We start from the raw sequence: 23088 nt of genomic DNA on the forward strand, positions 1-23088 counted from the left end.
CTTGGGATTGTTTCTCACATTCCCTCTCTGCCCCTCCCTCTCCCTCTCCCATGCTCTCTCAAAATAAACAAATACTTCGGGTAAAAAAGGGGCTCATTAAGGGAGATCATGCCCAAAAGAGTACCAACCATGCCCACAAATGCATTTTCAGAAAAAAAGCAATGTTTTGGGGTGGGAAACTTACCAGCATCTGTTCAAAGAGTACTAGAACTTGCTCGTCTGAAACATCTTGCAATGACTGTGCTGTGGGATCATCCCCATATGCTGCAGAAGAATTTCTATGAGCAGAATTGGGCTTTTCCTTCTCCTTTTTAATTCTCATGCTGGTAAATCTCTCCAGCTGAGAAAAAGAAAAAAGTATTAACAGTTATACATTTTCATTTACACAACAATCGACACATCAAGTAGCCAAACTCTAGCTTCTTATATGTGCAAGGTTCCTCTGGTTTGTGGGCACTTCGAGGGTCTTCTGACATGGGGGCTCAGTCGGTTAAGTGTCCGACTCTTGGCTTCGGCTCAGGTCATGATCTCAAGCCCCATGTTGTGCTCTGCGCTGAAAGTGCAGAGCCTGCCTGGAATTCATTTTCTCTCTCTCTCTCTCTCTCTCTCTCTCTCTCTCTCTCTCCCTCTCTCTCTCTCTCTCTCTCTCCCTCCCTCTCTCCCTCGGCCTTCCCCTGCTCATTCTCTCTCTCTCCCTCTCTGTCTCTTAAAATAAACTTTAAAAAATATCTTCTGACATGAAAACAAGAACTCTGACATCTAATTTAGTATACTGACTCTGTACTCTCACTTTCATCCAAAGATAAGAGATCTGAAGTATTAAGATTTGAAATCTCTCTAAAATGAGAAAACTTTGTTCTTGAGCTCTCTGACCATTTCTAAGCCCTCTAGCAGCACTGAACTGACAGAAAAGAACATAGTGTACTTTAGGGATATATAAGCCACCTCTCTGCCAACCAAAGACTCATGAACCATTCCCCAAAACTCAAGTACAGATGCTCAAATCCAAGAGCCACCAATAAGCTGCAGTTTGTTCGCTCCACCTGTTTGAAAGTAAAAGTTAAGTATCTGCAAGCACTGGGGGACTTCAAGTGATAGGGGTTGCATCCAGACTGCAAGTCAGTTATGAATTTAAAGAATGTGCCTACCCTTGGAAACCAATGAATGCCCCAGGGAAATGCATGCAATGGGCCAAACACAGAGCAAAGAGTTAGGGAAAAGCTTTGGGAGGTTCTGAGAATAGAGCCAGTATCACCATTTCAAGTTATAGAAAGTCAAAGTTATGACAACTGATAAGTATCACAGTGGAGGAAATGAGCTAGGACATGCACATGCTGAACAAAATTTCCTTACCTCATCTGCCATGAGCCGCTTCAGAGTCTAGGAAACAGGAAAAAGGAGGGAGAAGAAAGAGAAGATAGATCAGTGAAATTCCAGGAAATGTCCCAAACACCAGATGGATTGGGGGGAAAAAAGAATAAGGTAAAAGGATCTAAGTTGCCTTCCACAAACTAAAAGATTTCAGCCAAGTGTTCCTTAGCACATTCCCTTAGCTAAGAGGCATCAAGAGTTTTAAGGTCACTAATACCTGATACTTGGGGGGGAGGGGGAGGAGGAAGTAAAGACCTGCACAGACTCAATCTGATGAGCAATACACCTATGAAACATACTCTATTAGTAAACAAGGACATGCCAACTAAAACCACAATGATAATGCTTCCCACTCTTAAGATGGGCAAACATTTTCATGTCTGTCTAGTTGTAGAGGAGCGGGAGCTCTCACACTCTGTTAGTGGTAATGTAAATTGCTCTGGCCACTTTGGAAACCAGCAAGGCATTATCTAGTGAAGTTAAATATGTATATGTACAACTCATCAATTTCTATAAATCTACCCTGCAGAAACTTGTATGTATGTACCAGGATGTATATAACAAGAATGTTCACAGCAACACCAGAGTACCTAAAACAGAGACCAATCCCAAGAGCCATCAAGAGTAGAACAGATACCATGTATCTGTGGAGAACAATTATACGGAAAAATTAAATGAACTTAGAGCTACTTACAAACATTAAAATTGAATTTATTTCATTTATATGCAGTTTAAAAACATGGACACTATATTATTTAGAATATAAAATTATAAAAGGAATGATGATCACAAATGTCAAAACAGTGCTTACTTGGGGTGAGTGGGTGAGGTGTGACTGCAGAAGGGGAAAAGGGGCTTCTAAGGGGCTCACAATATTCTACTTGGTTTCATTATTCTATGTTTTATGTTCTCTTCTATGTACATGCCATACTTAAAGAAAGAAAGAAAGAAAGAAAGAAAGAAAGAAAGAAAGAAAGAAAGAAAGAAAGAAAGAAAGAAAAAGGAACAAGCAGGGTGGTAAAGTAGGAATTCTTTGCCCTAATACTTAATTTTAAACCATTATTTCTTTTTGCTCATGTTATTAAGTCAGTTAAATCCAGTGTGAACTGTGAATCTTAACTTTTCCCACCATGGTCCAGAGGAGGTCAAGCTTCCACTGACTGAGTGCTAATCACATACCTGAAGCTGTTAAGAACCTTGCTCAGAATCGATGGAGTTTAAAGTTACTTTATGTGTGCTGTTAACTAGGGACTGAAGATAGAAGGATGGTGAGGCAGACAGCAACACCCAAGGAGACTAACAGTTCTTTTTGTCACCACCCTTAGTTACTACCTGGCACTTGCGAAAACAAGCTACAAAAAGGATGAGGATGTACAATTTAGGTTGCCACAGCCACAGTTAAACTTATTTGCACCTAGAGCAGTTGCTTCTAGGATCTGGTCCTCCAAACTCAAAATGTTCCTCAGAACCAATCAATAACCCCAACCATTCTGGGACGGATGTAACACAGGTAACAGAACTTGAGTCTAATGAAACAGTGCCAGCTGGATTGCTCACAGCTACAGGTTAAAGTTAAAGAAAGGAAACCAGCAACTTGTTCCTTCTGCCTACATACTTTATTTCCTTTCTGCTCATCCCTACTAACGCTATGTAAGTTTACAGAATTATTATCTCCTGCTTGACTTACTGTAACAGCTTCCTAACTGATCTCCCTACCTCCAGTCCTGTCTACCCAACACTAAATCCATTATCCATATTACATCCAAGAGTAATCTTTCTAAAATGACACGGTGTCCATGGTATTTCCTCATTTAAACACTTCAATGGCTCCCTACTACTACCCTCAGGTTAAAATCCAAATTCCTTAGCGTGGAATAGGACATTCCTTCCTGGATTCTCCCCCTCATCTCTCGCAAACCCTCGCATCCCAAACTAGTTGCAGGTCCACAAATAGATCATGCTGTCTTACCACCCCAGACTTTCCCTAGGCTGCTCCTTCCCTCAGTCTAGACTGTGCTCTCAAAGCTAAATCAAACAGGCCCTGCAGGATGATACCTCCTCTAATTGGACAAGTGCTTCTCCTTATGTTTCCACAGTAATAGGTACTTGACTGTCTCATAGCACTACTTGTGGATTACAATTGTCTCTTGACTGTCTGTCTCCTCTACCCCTTTCCAGACTAAGTTCCTTCAGGGCAGAGCCTGAGACTCAGTCATTATATTTCCTATGAACAAATACCACCATCTGGGGCTGCTTTCCTAAAATACCAAACCCGGAAGAAGCTCTCAAATCTATTCACTGTGTCAATGAAAAAACTGAAGCCCAGACAGGTAGAGTAAATCATGGAAGTCACATGACCAGCAACAAGCTGGGAATGAACTCTAGTCTCCAGATTCCGAAGCCCAAAAATCTTTGCATTCTCCAAATTCTTGTGTCTTGGTCCCACTTAATGCCCACTAACTCTTGCCTTTGATATCAAAGTAAATATAACTTTTCATAAAAAGAAAGATACCACTTTCCCTTGCTTTCCTTGGTACATTAGAAACAGATTTACTTACTTAAAAAATTAACCACATTTTAGTGGTCAGTTTCAGTAAGGAGAGCAAAAATGATGCATGCAGGATCAAAGTTGTATTTCCTCAAAATTTCCAACAGAGGGCAGCAACTACCAGGAAAGCGAATCACCCTACAGACAAAATTCAGTTTCAAAACCCAACAGAACACCCAAACAGCAAGCTCAATTCAATTACTGAAATGGAACCTGCTCCTACACTATATTGAGGGTGTACTGTTTATTGACTTAAAACTATGTGTGTTTTCCTTACAAGTCCTAGGTATACAGTGTTTAAAAACAGTAAGCTTTGCTCAGTGTTTTCCTTGTATCATTAGTTGTTTTGTGGATTCTGAGATACAAAATGAGAAATTTCCAGCTCATAAAAAGCATAAATGACTAAAGGTAGTGAAGTCCAGGAAGATAAATGCTGCTGGAGCTATATTTGTGGCTAACACCTCAAATGTCCAAGCTTTTTCACTAGGTTCTCTAATCACCCTACCTGCCTCTAAATGCCTCTCCTCTCAAAATTCTCCTTGCTTGCTGTCAATTCTCTTCTGCCCCCAACCAAACTCTTGCTCTCCTAGCCTGTTGGCACTCACTACTTCATCTTCCTGTCCTTCCTACTTAGTCTTCCCCTAAAGCCTTTAACTATAAACACAGATACTGGAAGAAGCATAGATACTAAGTGAAACCTTTTATAATATCCAAGTCTGCTCATGAATACAGATTAACAGGAACTACTAGATAAAAGTACCTAATGTCTTGACCCTTCTTGAAACCCTTCTGAATCTACAGAAAAAGAATTTTTGGAAAGATAACAATGATGAAAGGAGGAGCCTACAAGGTTGGAAGAATGAGAAAAGCACAAGGGCAAACAAATTTTGAGGCTGTGAATAAACAGGACTAGCAGTAAACCCAGCAGGCCTAAGACAGCTGAATCCTAAACTAAAAGTAGGAAAAGCCAATAACCAAGCCGAACTATATTTAAAGGTCCTCAAAAGGTTCAAGATTTAGCAGCCCCAGGAACCTATGGAAATGGGAGTTGGAAGGGATAGGCTAAAAATAGGAGGACTGGTTGGAAGCTGTTTAAGAAGCACTTGGATCTACCGGTAGATCCTCCCTCCCCACTCCCCCAGATCTCCTGGCCCATACCACTGGGAGAGTACCCTCCCTACTCCAGCAGAAAGAAGTATATTCTTTTTTTTTTTTTTAAAGTTTATTTATTGATTTTGAGAGAGAGCGTGTGCCCATGCATGCGAGAGGGAGCAGTCGAGGAGAGAGATAGAATCCCAAGCAGGCTTTGCACAATATCATTAGCTTGGAGCCCGATGAAGGGCTGGATCCCACCAACTGCAAGATCAAGAGTCTGACACCAAATAGACAGCGCCACTCAGGTGTCCCTGGAAGTTTTATGCTTACAAGAAAGTAAAATAGGGTCTGTGACTGGGAGATGCCAGGCACAGTTGGGGGCAGGAATCCTATACCAAAAAGAAGAGTAAGCAAAACTATGCATATTACCTACTAAGACACCTAGCACCTTCCCCCTTAAAGTTTCTCAGAACCCCAGCAGCATGGCCCTTACCATTGAGGCGGTAAATTGGTAGACTCTTGTCTGGGAATTGAAAAATGACCTAAAACTCCTGACACAGTCCAAGTAGATCACTCTGGAACTCTGCAATCTAATATGGTAGCTACTACCCACATGTAATAACTTAGCACTTTTAATGTCATTAGTATGCCTGAGGGATGAATTTTAAATTTTATTTAACTTTAAATAAATTTAAATTTAAAAACTTGTATTTTATTGTTAATGTTAAACTTAAGTATGTTTGGAATATCCTGGGTATGTGAATCTACTTTGACCTGTAAAATTTATAAAGTCTAAATTTACCTCAACTACTTTTTATGAAAATTTAACATCTAAATTGAGATGTACTATATATAAATGTAAAACAAACACTGGAGTCCAACAACTTAATACTAAAAACAAAATGTAAAACATCTCATTAATAATTTCATGTTTACTACCTATTGAAATATTTTTATATATTGGATTACATAAACTAATATTATTACAATTAATTTCACGTTTCTTTTTTTTTTTTCTTTATGCCTTTTTCTGTAGCTGCCAGAAAATCTGATACATATGGAACTCACATTGTATCTCTACTGGACAAAGTTGTTCTATCATGAAGTGCACACTTAACAAACCAGTTCGTCTAGAGTTTCCAATCAGTTTGTTAGTCCCTCATTCTTAAACATTAGCAGACAACCCAGGTTATTGGACATTTGAGAAAAGCCACTAATACAAGACATAAAAAAAAGGGGGGGGGGCTGCTTGTCATATATAGACTATGCAAAAAGATTTTCAAAATCACTAATATCCACAAAAGATAACATAATGCCATTTTAAGAAACATTCAGAGGAAAAAGAACACATAGAAGTTGAAAACAGAACAGAAACTCAAGAGAAAGCTCAATAGGATGGGAAGATAAAAACTGAGGAATTCTCCCAAAAAGTAGAGCAAAAAGACAGAGATGGAAAAATAAGAGAGGAAAGGTAAGATCAGTTTGGAAGGCCCAATACGCAAATAATAGGAGAAAACAGGGAAGCAAGTTACCCAAGAAATAATGCAATAATATTTCCCAGTACCCAAGGATATGTCTCCAGCACAAAGGACAAAAATAGACCACACAAAGGCAATATTACAGTGAAATTTCAAAACACTAAATACAAAGAACATTCTATAACACTTGACAGAAAGGGTGAAAATTTGATGATATATAAGGTAACCAGAACAGATTTAGACTTTTTAAAAACAATACATGAAAAGCTAAATGACAATAGAACAAGACCTTTAAAAACACGAAGAAAAATAATTTTGAACTGAGAATTCTATTATACCCAACAAAGCAATCAAATTTTGAGTTCAGAATAGACATTTTCAGAAGCTTGAGCTTTCAAAATTTGTCCCTATACAACTCAGGAAGCTACTGCAGGATATGCTCCACCAAAATGAGGGAATAAACCAAGAAGGAGAAGACTTGAAACACATGAAAGAGGGGAATGAAATCTCTAGGGTAAAGATTGGAGCCGACTCTTTTGTCAGACAGCACAATTAAAAGGGAACTATGAGAACTGAGTCAAACCCTCCAATACTGCCAGCACCATCAGCCACTTTTGTTCCGGGCTTTTAAAATGACAATAGCTGGTGAAGTGACCCAGCCAGATTCTTGGCTTATTGGAACCATATGTTAATAACTTCTTCACTTCCTTCCTCGCTCTACTTCCAGGACCTCAAGGACACTCATTCCACCCCACAGAGTTTTTCTACTTTGACTTTCCCAGAAGAGCTAAGGTTAGCCATGGTAAGCTTATAAATAGAAAATACAGAGCACTGGACTCCCCTGACCATATTCTTGTTGGACATCTAGTATTGGACCCTCACTGCAGCCTAGCCAGATGTTCAACTATGGTGAGTTCTAGGTTCTCTAGGCTTGGCCCAGTGATACCCTCATAAGGAGCCACTGTAAACTCTTGAGAGAATCTAAAGTCAGACTATGAGTCCAAGTACTCCGTTTATCTTCTCCGGGAGCTTCCATGTAGCTAACAGTGGCAATACTGTCATTTACACATACAGAGTAAGTTTTTACTTGTTACTCAAGTTCTATAATCATCTTTCATTTATTCAATTACTGATAGAAGCATTAAGAAAAAAAAGAGACAACTGGACCAAAATGGAGTCACTTGTACTAAGCCCCACATCAGCAAAACAAGGCTTAATATCTAACCTAAGTGTAGTTTCAGCCTCTCCCAGGAATGTTACCTATAACCAGTTAATCTGGAATTATGTGATCAGCACTAGTGAGGTAATATGCACCATAGGCCCCCTGCCTCCCCCAAAGAAGGTGACCTTGCTTGAAACAATCCACTCTTTGTTAGACACTTCCTTTTTCCACTACCTTTTGCCTATAAAAGGCTTCCATTTTGCACAGCTCCTCAGAGCTCCTGATTTGCCAGATGGGATGCGACCCAATTCAAGAATAACTGAAAAAAGCTAATATGATCTTCAAATTATTCAGGTGAATGTTGTTGTTTAACAGCATAAAGCATTTTATTTTAAAAAGGATAAGGGGCACCTGGGTGGCTCAGTCAGTTGGGCATCCGACTTTAGCTCAGGTCATGATCTCACAGTTTGTGAGTTTGAGCCCCACATCAGGCTTTGTGCTGACAGCCTGGAGCCCGCTTCAGATTCTGTGTCTTCCTCTCTCTCTGCCCTCCCCCACTAGCGCGCTCTCTCTCTCTCTCAAAATAAATAAACATTAAAAAAATTAAAGAAAAAAATAGGAGTAAAAAAGGGGTACCTAGCTGGCTCAATCAGTACAGCATGTGACTCTTGATCTTGGGGTTGTGAGTTTGAACCTGAAGTTGGGTATAGAGATTACTTATATAAATAAAATTAAATGGAGTAAAAAAAAAAATATTCCATAGAAACTTACTCAACAGAATTAGGTGAGGAAATAAATTTCTAAAGGTCATTAGGTGGTACCAGAAAAGAGCTCAACAAAATTGCATTTACTAAAATGACCTTCACTTCTCTAAAAGATACTCAGTGTTATTAAATCTTATTTAAAGCAATAAAAATTGCTCAAAGGTGTACCGCATCAAAAGCATCAAAAATAAATATACTTAAAAAATAAAATAAATATATTTGGCTGGGTACTGAGATGAAAAGCTGTCCCCTCACCATCCCTTTCAAAGAATAATTCAAGGCTCTGATTCACTCACCACATCCTAATGTTATATGTGGTAAGATAAATCTTTTGGTTATCATCTACAGGAAATAAGAAACTTCCTAGACATTTTACAGTTTGGTTTCTATAAGAAACCAAAAACAGGGGCACCTGGGTGGCGCAGTCGGTTAAGCGTCCGACTTCAGCCAGGTCACGATCTCGCGGTCCGGGAGTTCGAGCCCCGCGTCGGGCTCTAGGCTGATGGCTCAGAGCCTGGAGCCTGTTTCCGATTCTGTGTCTCCCTCTCTCTCTGCCCCTCCCCCGTTCATGCTCTGTCTCTCTCTGTCCCAAAAATAAATAAAATTGAAAAAAAAAAATTTTTAAAAAAAGAAACCAAAAACAAAAAAGTCCAAAGATCCCAAGGTATGCTATATGGGCCAAACTAATTAAATGACTTAATGACTATGAAACATACCCTGATCAATTATTATAATAAATGCAAATGAACTATACAACTTATCTTCCATACTGGATTTATTGTTGTAGTGGTTGTATTTATTAACTCTTCAGTTTTTATTTATTTATTTATTTATTTTTTTAACGTTTATTTATTTTTGAGACAGAGAGAGACAGAGCATGAACGGGGGAGGGTCAGAGAGAGAGGGAGACACAGAATCCGAAACAGGCTCCAGGCTCCGAGCAGTCAGCACAAGCCCGATGCGGGGCTCGAGCTCACGGACCGCGAGATCATGACCTGAGCCGAAGTCGGACGCTCAACTGACTGAGCCACCCAGGCGCCCCACTTCAGTTTTTAAAAAGCAGGTGGTATGGGACTAAACATGGCAGTCTTTTAGACAAGAGTTTCCCTTTGTTTCTTTGCCTAGCAACAGAACTGGCAATTTTTTAAACTCAAGGATATACAAAAAGCATTGGAGAGACTGATTGACCTCTATCCAATTTCCTGAATCTTTTAACTTTTCTCACTCATCAGAAAAAGGGCACAGAATTCTCAAACAATTAAGGATGGTCTCTTGGCATAAGATGTTCAGGTAGCCAAACAAAAAGCAATTAGGTAGCGTCTTAGCAGCAGAGAGGTTAGCAGAGATCTAATAAGAGATTAAGATTAAACTTTACTGTGGGGCCCCTGGGTGGCTCAGTCGGTTCAGAGTCTGACTTCAGCTCAGGTCATGCGTGATCTCTCGGTTCGTGAGTTCAAGCCGAGCATCGGGCTCTGGTGCTGACAGCTCAGAGCCTGAAGCCTGCTTCAAATTCTGTGTCCCCCTTTCTCTCCGCCCCACCCCTGCTTGTGCTTTGTCTCTCTCTGTCTTCCAAAAAAGAATAAACATTAAAAAAAATTTTAAAGATTAAACTTTACTTTGAACAGAGTACATTACATAGCAGAAAGTGTTTCTCATTTCCACCATTGTGCTTCACAGGAACAGTTCATCATGGATGTTAATCCCATGAACCATATGGCTTGCATACAGGTAAATGCAAACCCACAACTGCAAGCCTATACCTCAGTACTTTCTAAATGCTTTGTTCAGGCTAACTTAATTTTTTAAAAATTGTAATTAAAGTATAGTTGATACACAGTATTAGTTTCAGGTGCACGACACAGTGACTCAACAATTATATACATCATAAAATGCTCACTAAAGTAGTACAGTATTACTGACTGTATTCCCCACACTATACTTTTTATCCCCATGACTTATTTTAGAACTGCAAATTTGTAATCTTCTTCACCCATTTTGCCCATTCTTCCACTACTCTCCCTCTACTTAAAAATTATTGAGGCTGACAGGCTAACCAGACAACTACAACTACATTTGGGCTCTTGGCTACATGACTATCACCAGAACACTACAGCTGAATGGGTCTGCCCCCACAGTGTAAGGATTCTAAGAGGCCCAGGATCCCTGGGAACTACAGGTTTTCTTATAAAACCTATTATCACAAAGCAATTCACTAACTGCCTCAGTACAGTCAATTCATACCTCTTCCTCTTCTGACATCCACCCTTGCTCAGCAGCTGTCTAATACAGTCTAAGGGAAATGTTTACAGGGATAGGTAAAACTCTAAGATGTCCCCCAGGATTCCTAGCGTGACATATGCACCCTGTATAATGACCACGAGGACTGTACTGTGCCAAGGTTGTATTATTCAGCACAATTGACTACTAAGAAAGGGAAATAATCTGCACAGCCTGACCCAATCACACGTGGCCTTTAAATGTGAGGTGAGATGTTAGAGACACAAGGATTCATCGTGTCATTTCTGGCTTGAGCATGAAGGGGGCCAAACGACTACAGGCAGCTACTAGTAGCTGAGAGCCAACAAAGAAACAGGGACCTCAGCTCTACAACTCCAAGAAACTGAATTTGGCCAACACCTGAATGAGCTTGGAAGCAGATTCTCCCCCAGTGACTACAGATTTGAACTGGCCCAGCTGACTGACATACCTTGACTTCAGCCCTCTGATACTCTGAGAATGCAACCACACTATTCATACTGGACTTCTGACTAATGGAACTGTGAGCTAGTAAGTAGGTTTTGCTTTAAACTGCTGAGTTTCTTACAGAGCAGTAGGAAACTAACACGTTAAACAAAATGACAAAATCCACAATTTATCTAGAACTTTGGCTAATGGAAAAAGACCATGAGTCCTGATTTATTTCTAGCATCCTAAAAAACTAGAAGTATGATTTTGAGCAAATCACTTTAATTCTTCATGCTTCAGTTCCCCTATTTATTAAAAACAAAGCAAAACCGGACACACACACCACTTGGGAACTATGAGATATAAAACGGAATGATGACAGATCATTCTGTAAAGGCAATTATGCTGTTCTTACTACAGAAAGACCTATTTTAAAATACACACCTGAAGACTGGACTAGTTGACACTGTGCTCCAACAACACAAGGAAAAAGCTATTCCTCATCTATAAACTATACACTTAGCCACAGTCCATCACTTCACAAAAGGAACGAAAGGACTTACCAAGGCCAGGCTCTCACTATTTTCAATCAGACTGTTTATTGTAACTGTTTCTGTGGACCAGATTGTAAGTTGCTTGGGGGGAGAAACCCTTATCTTGTTCATTTCATATGCCCAATATTTAGTAAGTGTTTTAAGAATTATCATCACTACAGGCTTAAGAGCATCATCCTAACCACAGTACATTCATTCATTAATTCCTTTATTCAAATTGGGCAAATTGAGGAAATATTTCAAGTCAAAGTCTGTGACTGTTATGGACAGCTCAGTAAACTATGAAACCACACCTTCAAGAGTAACATCTTTCCCTATAAATGAGCACAGGGGTCGCTGACTGATGCATGACACATGACACATTTTGAGTTGTCCTTGGGGAAAATATCCAATTATGGGACACATGTGACCAAGGGAGTCTTCCACTTCCTTTGAAAAGTAAGAAGACCCCCAGCCCTAGGGGCGCCTGGGTGGCTTAGTCAGTTAAGCTTCCGACTTCGGCTCAGGTCATGATCTCACGGTCCGTGAGTTTGAGCCCCGCGTCGGGCTCTGTGCTGACAGCTCAGAGCCTGGAGCCTGTTTCAGATTCTATGTCTCCCTCTCTCTCTGCTCTGCTCCTCCCCTGTTCATGCTCTGTCTCTCTCTGTCTCAAAAATAAATAAACGTTAAAAAAAAAATTAAAAAAAAAAAAAAGAAAAGTAAGAAGCCCTAAGACACAGGCTACCTATAGGTAAAATGGCAAGTGTCACTACAGCCAACAAGAATTTTCTTCCAAATCCTCATCTACCTACCCAGGAAGGATCAGGTAAGGTATATGTCATTCAGAATCATACGGAGCATGGTATGGCTCTGACTCATCTCTTTATTCTATCATGGTAATGACATCCAGCTCCTCAGGATAGTTCCTTAGGCAACAGAAGGTTATAAAGTGCACTTGAATTCAATTACCAATGAAAACCCCTCCAGCATGGCCGCAAAATTTGCCACATTTCCACTAACAAACAGTAAAGGCCGGGTAAGCTTTTCTTTTTATCTCTGTTTCAGTCTTATCCTTAGGACTGTGTCATCTCATAGGAATGGTATGAAGAATAAGACATAAAATGGATGGAAAGCAGTTTGTTTTGCAAAGTGCTTTGTAAAAGTTAAATGAGATATGAGGATGGAACCAATGAAACTTTTCAGTCTCCCTTCCTCAATTTTCACTTCTCATACAGAAGTCAATCAGAACTATACAGAAAGAAATAATGGGTAATATCTTCAAATGTAGAGAAGAACTTTCCCTTCAATTTTCAAGAATGGCTCAAAGATGACAGTGAATTAAGTATCTCATCTACCATTTACAGAGAAACAAACTAGATTCTGACATCATTATTAATTGATGCCAAAAGCTTCAACAGGAGTTGTGTAGAACTGGAGCACCCACTTCAAAAAAGAAAATAATGCAAAAAGGGTATCTCCAAGAAAAAGAAGACTAAAAGCAAAGCACAAAAAGGACCAAGAATTGGAAACCATCAACTATAAAGCTAACTGAACACTCTTAAGTTAAATAGGTTTAAGGGAAAGAAACCTCAAGATTACCTGGCAGTCCCCAGAAATGGAGATGGCTCACTCAATGTTCTCCACGATCTCTAAGCAAAAACTGCTCAAGGACTAACACTTTAGCAGCTCATCCAGTTAGTTTCATTCTGCCTCGGCAGCCCCACAGCTAAAACTCACAATTGAACAGGTAACTTGTTAAAATTCATACAAGAAACAAAAGGAACACAGGAAAGTCCAAGATCTTGTATTCCTAATTAAGACCGTTCTTTCAATCTACCCCTGTCTTCCAGAAGCAGTATCTTTTTAGTGATACTACCCAGGGAGCCCTAAAAGATTCCAGGCAGTAGCACCAGTCAAGCACAAGTTAGAATTGTCCTAAAAAGAGTACTGGGTAACTAATCATTCCCCGTTTCATTAATTTAGTTAGAAATTTGAAGCAATTTACCTACAAATGCAAAGCAACCAACTCAATATCCCCACAACTGTCTAAATCAGGGTCTGCTTTCACCCAACTGTGATTAAAATGAGGGAAAAACTATCTTTAACATTAGGATTCAGTCCTCTGACAGGTCCAAAATGCATTCTAATAGTCCTCTTGTCAGTTCAAGAAGGCAAGCCTCTTGGGGAAAAGGAGAAGGCAACATTCTGCCTACTGCTTAGCTCATTTTGAAGCCTGGGACTGGCATAGCCTGCATCCTAGATAGCTGATAGCCTGGAGAAAAGAAGGCAAGTCCACTCAGGTTTCACTATTCCAGCTCAGCAGACAGGTGGAAGCCAGGCTGGGAACATAGCATTCCTCCTACAAGCCCATCCAAACAAACTGGCAGCCCCGTGCACTGTGAACCACCCATGGGCTGGGAAAACAAGCTGCCAACAGAGAAAGTGCTCAGATTCTGGAAGTCTTAGTTTCCTACCAGTGTCACAATGTGTGGCAGACATGACCACCTCTTTTGCTGTCAGGAAGGAAGTGCACATATAGTCTGTCATCTGGTGAGATATCAGTAAGCAAGTCTTCCCTTTCAAACATCCTAAGGTTCTGATAAAACTTGTGAATGCACACAGGTATCCCCCACTTTTCAAAAGTTCATATTAGGCCACTTCGCTTTTATGAAAGACCTATATAAGTACCTGTTTTCGCTAACCAAAAGAAATCCAAAAGAGATTTTCGCTTTTACCAAAAAAGGTGAAAAGTGAAAATAGCATTCAGCGTTTGTTTTCTAGCAAGCATTTTAAGAGAGGCAGGGCACCCCGAGCACAGCCACACTCAGCATCTCAGCATCAGGCCACCAGCGCTTTGAATGGTGTCTGTTAAGCATCCATGTTTAATCTCCATTTGTTTTGTGCATCCGTTAGCAAGATGTGATCTAAGGTATCAGAAAAGCCTAAGAGAGGTTATTTTTAGGAATGCTCGAAAAATCTTCCCTATAAATTAATGGTAAGTGCTTCTTTGCTTTATGCCATTTTGGCTTATGAAAGTTTTCATAGGAACACTCAACTTTTAGATGATGGGGGAAACCTGATTAGAAAACAATAATGTTAACCTGTTTTTCTAAAATTTCAACACATTTCTCCAGTTCCAAATACTTCACTTTCTTACTGGGTCTCTCTCTTTACTGCCTGAGCTTAGATTGTAATTGCTCCTTTAAAAGGGGGGTGTTGTCCATTCATTTGGAAATAGTCAGTGACTCAGGAATGCTGTTTCCCAATCTCCGTAGCAACTGTCTTCTCCTCCCATGTTGTGATGTGAGTAGCAGGACGTCTACTCTTCCTCAAGGGTGAGCACATGTATGACACACCCAAGGCCTGGCTGACAGGAAGTTCCTGCAGCTGATATTACTTCTACATACAGGCACCAAGTATGAAGCCACCTTATTTTAAATCCCATTCTCAAGTCCTTCATTTCTAAATGATGGTTACACCTTTTTTTTTTCTGTCCTCACGTCATTCCTAAATACACAGAAATAATCATAGCCTACTGATAATAGCTTAACTGATCCAAAAATTACACTACTACTCAAAAAGCCAGACTTGATCTTATGAAACCAAGTAAACATTTTCTGGGCCCCTACAAATTTAGAGTAAGATCTGATTTTGAAAAAATCTTGCAGGGGAGGGGGCAGGAGAGCAGGAGGCGAAATCTCATTACTACTCTAACACCAGAAATACAGGCAAAAGTTAAAATAGGGTACTTCTGATACTTGGAGCAATTGTACTCGTGTGGAACTATGTTCTAACACAAATACAGAATTTCAGGCCAAAGTACTTAGGCTACAAAGAAACTTCCATGTATCATTTTTTTTTCTTTTTGGTTCTATCTACTTTAAAATAACTATAATTTCTGGAAAACAAGGTAGGGGATTGTTTTACTTTATTTTTATACACATCTCTATTTTCTTAGAAATATGTGTTTCACTTTTATAATAAAATATACATTTCCATTTCAAATAAAAGTAACATTTTTAGATTAGAAAGCTAGAAAATGTTTATGATACATTGTTTTAAAAGCAGAAAACCTGTGTCAACTATAATTGCAACTTTGCAAAAACATGTGCATAGACATAACTAGAATATTCAAATACTAAGTGAAATAAAAATGAAAAGTAGAAATTTGGGGTTTAGATACTGTTATTTTGAAAATACATGTTTTTTCAAAAAAAAGCATAAAAACAATCATGGCACAGCACCTAAAAGCAAAGTAACATCATCCAATTCCCATATTCAAAATGCCCACCAGTATTTACTCTTCTCTAGTCATACTTTGCTTAAGGAAACACTCTGGCAGGGCACAATGAGAAAAGTTAGGGATGAAAGGGGTACCTGGGTGGCTCAGTCAGTTAAGCCTTGCACTTCAGCTCAGGTCATGATCTCACAGTTTCTGAGTTCAATCCCAGCATCAGGTTCTCTGCTGTCAGCGCAGAGCCCGCTTTGGATCCTCTGTCTCCCCTCTCTCTGCACCTCCCCCACTCACTCTCAAAAATAAATAAACATTAAAAAAGAAGAAGAAAAATTAGGGATGACAAAGCAATGTGAGAAAGAATAATGAATAGTCTAAAAGCTAGCTCACCTAATTACATGACCTTGAGCAAATTAATACCTCCAGACCTCACCGGCCTCCTCATGTTAAGATGAGGAAGCTAGGTCAGAACATTTCTAGGGTCTCTGGAGACCTTAAAGACTGTGCTTAGTTACTACTGCTCTTTTTGAGGGCAGCTCCATGCCTGCTACTTGCCTGATAGTACATATCCTACAGTGGCTTCTCACCACTTCTTCTTGTGGTTTCAATCACAGGAAACAGACGTCACCCATGGGCCTAGAAGTAAGTAACGAATAAGCCCTGGCGGATGCAAAGAGCTGCCAACTAAGGCCAACTCCCATCTTTCTAAAATACAAGAATCAAGAAATCACTAGAGGCCTTTATGCCTGGGGAGCCCAACACACATCTTTCACAAAAAACTAACAAAACTAAAATTATCTCTGGAGGTCCCATGCAAATATGATGAAGTAATTTTAGAACAGTCTCAATCTACTTTGCTGCTATGGCCAAATGAAGAAACTGAAGAATAGCTATGTAGGAGTATAAGAGTGTAAGAAACAAACAAAAACAAAACAAAACAAAACAAAACAAAACGGTCACTAGCACTTTTTGTGAAGACTTAGACATTTCCTGAGGACTTAGAAGACTCCTCTTTGTCTTGTTTTCTTAACTCTGTGTAAACCTTTCTGTAGCCCTGAAAGACCATGATACTAATAGATTAAAATAATATAGGGACTTACCAATTACTTGCTTTAAATGTTATGTTAACAATCCCTATAGCACTGGGCCAAATACTACTCCCATTCATTATAAGTTGGCAGCCCTGAAGTATGTAAAATAATGCAGACATTTTTAGTCCTATAGACATGTTCCTTCATTAAACACAAAACTTGAAGATACTGTATCTCTAGAGAATAATAATAAACTTTTCTCAACAGAGTTCTTCTGGTCAGGTACAGTTACATTAGAGCTTCTCTCTGCCTCAGTTACCTTGGTGAGAGAGGACTAAGGTTTCTGTCAATCTCCTACATTAGACCATAGAAACAGAGAACCTTGAAAATGATCCCAAGATTCCCAAGACTAACATTAAAAGTAAATACATAAAAGGATATTGCTAACATGAGTGAAATACCACCAAAGGGCTTAAGCACCTCACAAGCAAGATGGGAAATAAGATCCGCCCAAAAAGATACCTCCTTCCCTTCCTCTCTATATTATATACTATAAGATGGGGGACATGACAGGCCTTGGAAGGCCATATATATATATACATGTTTATTTTCATTTACAAAAGACTAAAGAACCCTTCAAATAAGCATGCAATCAAAACCTATACTGCACTAAGGAACTTTTTTTTTTTTTAAGTTTATTTATTTTTGAGAGAGCAGGGGTGGGGGGAGAGAAAGTGCACATACATGAGTCGGAGAGAGACAGAGAATCCCAAGGAGACTCCCCACTGTCAGTGCAAAGCCTGATGTGGGGCTTGAACTCACAAACCCAACTGTGAGATCATGACCTGAGCTGAAGTCAAGAGTCAGCCGCTTAACAAACTGAGCTACCCAGGAACCCCTGTACTAGGCAACTTTTAAGAAGTAGTAGGGTCTAAAGAGTTATAATTGTTCCTACAATGGCATTTCCTACCTGAGTCCACTATTTAGCTATACAGCTTTGAGATCCAGCTGAGAATCATATTTTTTAAACCTAGCTTTATCTCCTAAAGTCTGAAAAGATGGGTCCGTTAAAATGGACAAGGATTGTAACTCAAACAAAGTTAACTATCTAAATTCCATCGCGGTAGCAGATATGATTTGCTGGAACCTTAACACTTATCTATTCATGTTCTTGGATATGCTGATTTCCTGTCACCATAACACATTCACATGGCCAAAAACTGCATCAACATGCATCGCGACATACAAAACACTAATTTTCAATCCTGCCTTCTGCAGGTTTCTACAGAAAGAGAACCTATTTTTTCCCTTAAAAGGAATAAAATAAACTCTATGAAGTAGTGTGCCTTTCTTAAAGGATTTATGTCCCATATCAATACTTGACTGCTATAACTGGGCCATTTCTCTTTACCACAGACACACACTTGCACCTCTGAGCCTCTGTTCATACTGCTCCCCACACCATGAAATCTTCTCTACCAACCCGTGTGTTTCCTTCCAAGGCCTGTCATATCCCCCATCTTCTATGAAGTTAACTAACACTGTCCACAATTCTATTCTAGAATAGAATTCTATTATAGAATTTGGGATGTAAATACAGACCTTTGAAATCTTACATGCTAACTCTCTAATATTATAAGAAAAGAGTAAGAAAAGTGGAATGACTTGCCCAGAGTTCACAGGGTTAATTGTGGCAAAGTCTGACTAAACAGGAATATTTGGAAAGAATACTTCGATGGGAGTGGGAGATAGGGGTTCTAGTCCTAGGTCTAGCTATAAATGTAGACAGATCATTTTTCTAGGTTCACATTTCTTAATGCATAAAATAAAGGGTTTGAATGAAATAATTTTTAGCATCCTTTTAACCTCCAGCATTCTAAGATTCTGAAACCTAGGTCTTCTCTTAGTCCAGTAATCTTTCCACTCAATTCCTTCACTTCTCTGAAATCCCTCTTTTTTAAAAAATGTTTATTTATTTATTTAGAGAGGGAGAGAGAGGGAGAGAGAGAATCCCAAGCAGGGTCCACAGTGCCAGCGCAGAGCCCAATGAGGCTCAAACCCATGAACTGTGAGATCATGACCTAAGCCAAAACCAAGAGCATGTGCTTAACCGAATGAGCCACCTAGGCACCCCTAAAATCCTACAGCTTTTAAACTCTTACGTTCATAGCCTCTGAGCTTTTCCTACCCATTCACCTATTAACATGACTGAGATTACAATCTATTAAAAAGTAAGGACTGAACCTGATAGGGCAACCACATGACTTGTTGATCTTTAGCCTTTTGGATCCAGAGTAGATCCATGCGAATTCAAACAAATAAGAGAAACTCTATTCTCTACTCTTTGCCAGCAGTCATACAGAAAATCCTAGTTCCAGGTACCTGCATCTTGGTGGTAATGTTTTAATTATTAACCACAGGCAAATAACTGCCAGGTCTAAAGAACAAACATCAGCAGGCCCCAGACTCTCAGAAGAGATCCTGGAGATATTAACCATTCGCAATCCTTACAGTCAAGTTTCAGGGCTACAGAGAAAGGATTTTAAGAATACTACATGCTTATTCTAAAATATAGAAAAGGTAACTATGGGAAGCAGTCTAGCAACAGCTTCCTCCTTCCCATTTGTCACCACTACTTGCTGCTTTAATCAATTTAAACAACTCATACAACTGATAGCTGATGCTGTTAGAGCTATTTCATTTACACAGAAGGTTGCCTTTAAAAATAACAACTGGTGGGGTGCCTGGGTCGCTCAGTAGGTTAAGTGTCCGACTTCAGCTCAGGTCATGATCTCACAGTTTGTGAGTTCGAGCCCCATGTCCGGGTCTGTGCTGACAGCTCAGAGCCTGGAGCCTGCTTCAGATTCTGTATCTCCCTCTCTCTCTGCCCCTCACCTGCTTGCTTGCTTGCTCACTCTTTCTCTCTCTCTCTCAAAAATAAATAAAACATTAAAAAAAAATTAAAATAAAAAAATAATAACTGGCAACTTCTTAATAACTCATGAGCCAGAGGAAAGATTGGTTGTGATGCACTGAAATTGCTACTTCTTCATGTCTAAGAAAGGTTTAATTGTAATTCTTGCAATGATTTCAAAGTTTAAATCACTAAATGCAAAAAGCAGTTAGCCATTTAGCCACTGCACTTGGTCCATCTAGACCCAGTACTTCTTTCCCACCAAATGAACTGGAGGAGAGCCCAGTTTTAATAGACTACAGTCATCAAATGACTAAAGAGATGCCACCAACATTTTCTAGTAAATTCCTAGCAGTTAATACTCTTTTATACTAAAGGTGCAAAAACTGGACACTTGTAAAATGTCAGCACAAGGTGGTGAATAAATTTTTTTTTTAATAAGCCAGACCTCAGTCTGAATCCTAGTTTTTCAAGCTAAAGCAGGTTTCTTGATCTGAGTCTGTTTAATTACCTATAAAATTGGAATAACAACAGTACTTATTTTATAAGATTGAGTTAGAGATTAATGAGATAACGAATCTAAAGCTCTTTAGCACAGTGCTAGGGGTGTATAAGTATGCAACAAACCTTATTACTACTGCTACTGTTGTTGTTACTATTACTCCCTGTCCTTCCAGTCTGGAATGAATTCATCTTCCTACTATCAAGATGAACAGTGGAGCACCTGGCTGGCTCAGTCGGAAGAGCATCTGACTCTTCATCTTGGGGTCGTGAGTTTGAGCCCCATGTTGGGTGTAAAGATTACTTAAATGAATAAATAAATTAAAACTTAAAAAAAAAAGATGCTAAACATTCTTTAATATTTTTAGATAGAAGAATGGCACTATACACCCTGTAGCACAGGACATACAGGAGAACAAAAGCTTTCTACCACCACATATTAAGATGAAAATGACTCCAGGATAAATGGAATCTCAAAGGTCCCCAATCCTGAGTATCAGAAAGGTTCTGTCTTTGCCTACAAGTGAAAATATACCCCCCAAAAGCATGAGCAGGATATAATTAACATACCCACAGAGGAAAAGAGAACTTAAGAGCTACATCTATAAAATTTTTAAAAGAAAACAAGAAGAAAATCTTATGGGCTGTGATTTTAGCACAGATTTTTGAAATGACACAAAAAACAAGAAGTTAAAAATTGGACTTCAAAGTTAAATACTTTTGTTTTTCATACCACAGTGTTAAAAAAAAAAATGAAAAGGCAAATCATAGGAGAAAGATGTATCTGCAAAACATATATCCAACAAATTACTTGCATATAGACTATAATAAGGGAGAGCTGGGTGGCTCAGTCAGTTGTGCATCTGACTTTGGCTCAGGTCATGAACTCACGGTTCATGGGTTCAAGCCCACATTCGGCTTTCTGCTGTTAACATGGACCCTGCTTCCAATCCTGTCTCTCTGTCCCTCCCCACTTGCACTCTCTCTCTTTCTCTAAAATAAACATTAAAAAAAACTTTTTTTAATGGGAAAAAATTCGAGCAGACACTTCAGTGAAGACACATAAATAGCAAATAAATAGTTGAAAAGATGCTCAACATCATTACACAAATGCAAATTAAAGTCACACTGAAGTACCATCACATACTCACTGAAATGGCTAATTTAACACTGATCATACCAAGTGTCAGCAAGGAACTAGAACTCCTATATTGCTTGTGGGGATGTAAAATGGTACACTCACTTTGGAAAACAGTTTGGTGCTTTTTTAAAAAGTCAAACATAGGGGTGCCAGGGAGGATCAGCTAGGTAAGCATTCAACCAGCTCAGGTCATGATCTCACGGTTTGTACGTTGTAGTCCTGCATCGGGCTCTCTGCAGTTAGCATGGAACCAGCTCCAGATCCTCTGTTCCCACCTCCCCTCAAAAATAAATAAACTTAAAAAAAAAATTAAACATAAGGCAGCTTTTTCTGAGATGTAAGCCCAATACCAAGGTATACTCCTTGGTCTTCTGTGACCTGCAGGATCAAAGACAGTTTATAAATTATCTTCTGTTGGATCCTTAAAGCATGTTAAATCTTAGAAGAAAATGCAAACTCTATGCTTTCACACAGCAGTATTTCTAAAACAGGGAATAAATCACAGAATCAAAAATCCAGAACACCATCAATTCTACCTCTACCTACTACCTTAAAATGTCAACTTCGCTACCACCTAGACTAAGGACCACTTAACCACCACCAAGGATGGAATATCCCATCTTCCATATAAGAATGCTTCCACGTAACAATGCCAGGTGTTTCTCTTAATTCAGCTCCGTTATACTTATTCTCCTTTGTGTCCCCTTATCTGTTCCATCCCCATTCTCAGAGTAAAGAAATTTAAGCAAATATTTATAGGACAAATTGAAACTATGATTGTCAGAGAGCCAGGCAACACACAGCAGTTTCTTCAATCTTTTCCCTCTCAGTTACAGAGCTTCTAGTATATCCGTTCCCTTTATAAAATCTTTCTACTACTCTAGCTATTCCAAGATCCTGAAATTTACTAAAGGATACGTAGAATCCAAAATTTGTGCTTCTTCTGCATTCATTTATCCAACATCCACCCCATGGTCCCCCCATGTTTCCAAACTTGAAATGTAAGAAGAGACTACTGCACTGAGTGGGTGTTTGGGCTTGATGACATTTAAAGTCCCTTCCAACACTAAAATTTTAAGGCTACCCTTCATAGCAAGTTTTAATAATGAATGGAAGAATCTCAGAGCTAAAACAGCAATGATACACCCAGTTATCCTGTAATAGGTGGTAAAATTCATTGAAACACTGGTCCTAATACTTCTCTTTTCCAGTAATTCTTTGACTTTATTAAAAAGGGTTCCTTGGTTCTAATAGAATGTTTGGAGGGGGTTGTGGGGGGAAGGAAGGAAGGGAGAAAGAAAGAAGAGAGAAAGGAAAAAGAGAGGTGTAAAATGAAGTAAAATATGTTCCCAGTGTCTAAACATTCTTTCTTTTTCAATTTTAGCTTTGAAGCTTTATGAAATTTTAGTATTAACAGCCTTCATCAAAAGCCTGGCTGCCCAGGGAACTGGGCCCTGCCCCTACAGAAGCAGATAGGGAATAAAAACAAAGAAGGAGGGGAAGATATTAACTGGGCAAGGGGAGAGGAGGCTTGCCTTTGTCTTCCTTAACCCTAACTAGGGGCAATACTCAAGGCTGCTTTGCTCATTAGCAAGAGGTAAATTCTTTCCTAAGGCTTTCAAACAAAAGTG

General features: G+C 39.3%; 1 protein-coding gene across 5 annotated transcripts in view; it reads right to left on the reverse strand.

The window, feature by feature from the left end:
- DIAPH1 (diaphanous related formin 1) overlaps positions 1-23088 on the reverse strand; it is a 104052-nt gene that overhangs the window by 75464 nt on the left and 5500 nt on the right. For 3 of the 5 annotated variants that reach the window (XM_043578382.1, XM_043578292.1, XM_043578626.1), the window contains exons 2-3: positions 1354-1380; positions 185-340 (exon numbers count right to left, since the gene is read on the reverse strand). In XM_043578382.1, coding sequence (XP_043434317.1) covers positions 185-340; positions 1354-1380 — 183 coding nt within the window. The remainder of the gene's footprint in view (positions 1-184; positions 341-1353; positions 1381-23088) is intronic. The other 2 variants (XM_043578537.1, XM_043578461.1) reach the window with 1 other exon arrangement.

This window comes from Prionailurus bengalensis, chromosome A1 (genome assembly GCF_016509475.1).
Source record: "Prionailurus bengalensis isolate Pbe53 chromosome A1, Fcat_Pben_1.1_paternal_pri, whole genome shotgun sequence".
Lineage (NCBI taxonomy): Eukaryota > Metazoa > Chordata > Mammalia > Carnivora > Felidae > Prionailurus > Prionailurus bengalensis.